This window comes from Cynoglossus semilaevis, chromosome 12 (assembly GCF_000523025.1).
Source record: "Cynoglossus semilaevis isolate Cse_v1.0 chromosome 12, Cse_v1.0, whole genome shotgun sequence".
Classification (NCBI taxonomy): domain Eukaryota; kingdom Metazoa; phylum Chordata; class Actinopteri; order Pleuronectiformes; family Cynoglossidae; genus Cynoglossus; species Cynoglossus semilaevis.
In genome coordinates this window covers 5,405,680-5,409,088 of record NC_024318.1, presented here as the reverse complement: position 1 = coordinate 5,409,088, position 3,409 = coordinate 5,405,680, and the positions used below count along the sequence as shown (strand labels likewise).

The window sequence follows — 3,409 nt, the reverse complement described above, 5'->3', positions numbered from 1 at the left end:
CTGACTGTAGCTGACTGCAGCTGACTGTAGCTCAGTACAATCACAGAACACTGTAGAAACACCTGTGTATGTTGTGTGTTTGTGCTGAAGCCTGTTTTTTTTTCTCATGTGATTTTTCTCAGTTCACCAGCATCAAATCAGAGAGTCTCATGTCGAGAACCAAGAATTTTTTCTCCCATCATGCCTTTGGGTTGGACAGAGGGTGAGGAACAGTTTAAGACTGGAGTAGATGAATGGGATGTGGTGAAAAAAACACTTCTTCTTCTTCTTTTTCTTCTGTTTTGATTTGAAGGAAAACTGTGTCATGTGACTCCACCAAGCCTCTGGTCATCCCAGCAGGTTCTGACTCTTTCAGTCAAATAGGTGAGAACAGCGCCACCTGGTGGTAGAAGATACTTGTGTGCAGATGAATATTTTCAGAGAATATTTCCCTGATAATCCAGGAACTCCCCCGGCTGCTGACGTGGACGTCTCTTCACTTCATGCCAAAAGCCCGAAGGATCTGTGGAAGAAAGTCTACGAGGGAGTTTTCCCTCCAGAGGTGACTGAGCTGCTGTGGTGATAGGACAGGGTTAGGGATGAGGCAGAGAAACAACACAGATGATCTGTCTTTGGTTTTCACTCTCTAACTGCAGAAAATGAAAACTGGGTTTGTAAAAACAGATTTCTCCACAGAGCGTTGAACACCAGAAGGAGGTCAAAGATCCAGGTCGTGACCTTCAGTACAGAGAAGATAGCATTGATGCCACGAGAGCCCAGAAAGACCAGGTAACAGAACCTGACACCACACCATCAACCTGACACCACCATGGTCTCAGATAAGACCAGGTAACAGAACCTGACACCACCATGGTCTTAGACCTGACCCTGACCCTGACCCTGACCTCAGACCTGACCCTGACCTCAGACCTGACCCTGACCCTGACCTCAGACCTGACCCTCTGGTCTATAAAAACACTGTTTGATCAAGTCTTTTTTTTTTTTAATTTTTCATCCTCAGGAGCTGGAACAGTTTAAGAGAAATGCAGCCAAGTCCTGGAGAGGTGTGGAGCTGGACGCCTGATCACAAGATCACAGACAGCTTCATATCTAATCATCTGTAAAAATGTTAATTAAAGTTTCTTCTGGATTTGATATTTCAAAAATCATTCAAAAATCTTCATGAACTTATTCCATTTTTTTGTTTTAATTCAATCTTTTTATTTAAATATTGAAAAAAATGACCAAGTTTTACCTTAGTTTTTTAATGATGTCACTTTTACAGAGTCAATTTTTGTTTTCTCAATCAGAGACACGTCCACGTGTCCAAATGTCTGAGACACAGCAGTTTCATCCAGACGTCCAACTGATCCGACAGGAAAATGATCTTTTCACGACTTATTCAACATTGATTTGGTTTGATGAACACATCCTTCATGACCTCAGCAGATTTCCACTCCTCATCTGTGTAAAAAAAAAGTTTTGAAATGAAATAGTTTTCCCACAAATGTTGTCGATTCAAAGACGTGCTGCAGGGGGCGCCAAAGACCTCTCTTCCACTTTATGACGACGTTCTAATGTCGGACCAGGTTGTCTCTGATCTTGAAGCTGATTATCCCCAGCAGCAGGAGAGCAGGGAGGAAGGAGTAGAGGAGGACAAAGTCCAGGGTGTATCTGGACAGTGCTCCAGGGTAACCCTGGTCGATGATCTGACCGCCCTGGGTCAGAGGGCACCCTCCTGGGAGAGGTCTGGAACTATCTGTGCACCACGACAACGACAATCACCAGACAGAAACAACAACAGCTGATTCATACAGTCAGGTCCTCCTCAAGGACGAGTCGTGTCCTTGGACTGTAATTGATGACCTATTGTGAACAGACTGTAGTCTAATATAATCTAATCTAATCTCTAATCCTGAATTATTTTGATACGTCAGCATATAAAGAGATAAAAGCCACGGCAGCAGTTCTTTGGTCAGGTGAGCAGGTTCACTCTGATAAATGACAGGAAGCCTGTGTCTCCACCTGGAGGACGGTGTCCCTGTCTGCCCCGTGTCTGCCCCCTGTGTGTGGACAAACTCACTGCAGGTGAAGGTGAGTCCGTGGAACTCGGTGACGATGAGCAGCTCGCAGCTGTACTTCTGGAAGGTCAGGTAACTGAGCCACTGGAAGAGCTGGGGCATCTGCTGGGTGCTCCTGTACAAACACAGGGGCATCAACGTCAGCGTCTGCACCCACCCTGCTGCCCCACACCTGCCCCACACCTGCCCCACCCTGCTGCCCCACACCTGCCCCGTCGACGCTCACCTGAGGAAACCAGACCCCACCACGATCCCTGCGATGTTGAGCAGAGCCACCCCGGTGTTGACCATGTTTGGGTCCTGCACCACGCCCAAGAGGACCACGGTCAGGAACTCACCTGAGAGGAAGGACAGAGACAAAAACAAACTCCTGTGAGTCCAAGAGGAGGACAGGAAGAAGGAGGAGGAGGAGGAGGAGGAGATCTGTCTAGAGGAGGACAGGAAGAAGGAGGAGGAGATCTGTCTCTGTCTGTTGTCCAGCAGGTTTTCTCTTCTCCTCTCTCTCTCTCTCTCTCTCTCTCTCCTTTTCCTCTGTTGAAACCTGTCTCTGTCTTTGGTCGTTTGTCGTCGTGTCTCCTCCTGTCCTCCTCTCAGTTCAAGTCTCTAAATGTCTTCGTCCCTGACTCACCCACGATGTGTGGGACCAGGACCACAGCAGTGAAACACAGGAAGCGGATGGTGTCGGGATGCATCCCCACAGTCCTGAGAGGAAACACACACACACACACACACACACACACACACACAGGTGTTAGAACCCAGACATCCTGACGCTGAGGAGCGACCGGGAACAAGAACGTGTGAACGCACCAGTAGAGGAAGGAGGTGAAGATGACGATGCTGAGGACGCTCAGAGGCAGGATGTGGAAGATGTAGGCCAGGAACATCTGCCACTTACTGTACAGACCATCCTGACTCTCCTGGTCCGCAATGGCCCTCAGAGCTGGGACTGTAGGGGAGACAGGAGGGGGGTGAGACGGAGGCGAGGGGTGAGACGGAGGCGAGGGGTGAGACGGAGGTGTGGAGCGACCCGTCACCGTGGTCGGGTTGGTGTTGACAGAGAACGAAGGACAGGAACCTTCATGTTTGACATTAAAGTGAAAGTCAGCGTCAGCTATCTCAGCTCCATGATGTTATCTCAGCTCTTATCCTGGGTCTCTGATAAGTCAGTGAACGCACCACCACCACCACCACCATCACCACCTGTCAGCACCGTCACCACCACCACCACCACCTGTCAGCTCCACCTCCACCTCCACCTCACACCACTAAGAACTTCCTAGAACACCTCATCCGACCTCAGTGGTTGTTACAGCGTGACTGACTGTAGCGTCCAGCCAACCGCGGAC

The 3,409-nt window shown here is 49.1% G+C and overlaps 2 protein-coding genes across 2 annotated transcripts in view; one reads left to right on the top strand and one right to left on the bottom strand.

Moving 5' to 3' along the window:
* dync2li1 (dynein, cytoplasmic 2, light intermediate chain 1) overlaps positions 1–1,145 on the top strand; it is a 3,041-nt gene extending 1,896 nt beyond the window's left edge. Inside the window, exons 9-13 of the mRNA XM_008321638.3 lie at positions 123–202; positions 293–363; positions 444–541; positions 676–768; positions 1,001–1,145. Coding sequence (XP_008319860.2) covers positions 123–202; positions 293–363; positions 444–541; positions 676–768; positions 1,001–1,063 — 405 coding nt within the window. The 3' untranslated portion in view covers positions 1,064–1,145. The remainder of the gene's footprint in view (positions 1–122; positions 203–292; positions 364–443; positions 542–675; positions 769–1,000) is intronic.
* Positions 1,146–1,228: 83 nt separating this feature from the next.
* The window catches only part of abcg5 (ATP-binding cassette, sub-family G (WHITE), member 5), a 6,185-nt gene continuing 4,004 nt past the window's right edge, over positions 1,229–3,409 (bottom strand). Inside the window, exons 10-15 of the mRNA XM_025061019.1 lie at positions 2,871–3,009; positions 2,689–2,762; positions 2,287–2,398; positions 2,063–2,175; positions 1,529–1,738; positions 1,229–1,443 (exon numbers count right to left, since the gene is read on the bottom strand). Coding sequence (XP_024916787.1) covers positions 1,554–1,738; positions 2,063–2,175; positions 2,287–2,398; positions 2,689–2,762; positions 2,871–3,009 — 623 coding nt within the window. The 3' untranslated portion in view covers positions 1,229–1,443; positions 1,529–1,553. The remainder of the gene's footprint in view (positions 1,444–1,528; positions 1,739–2,062; positions 2,176–2,286; positions 2,399–2,688; positions 2,763–2,870; positions 3,010–3,409) is intronic.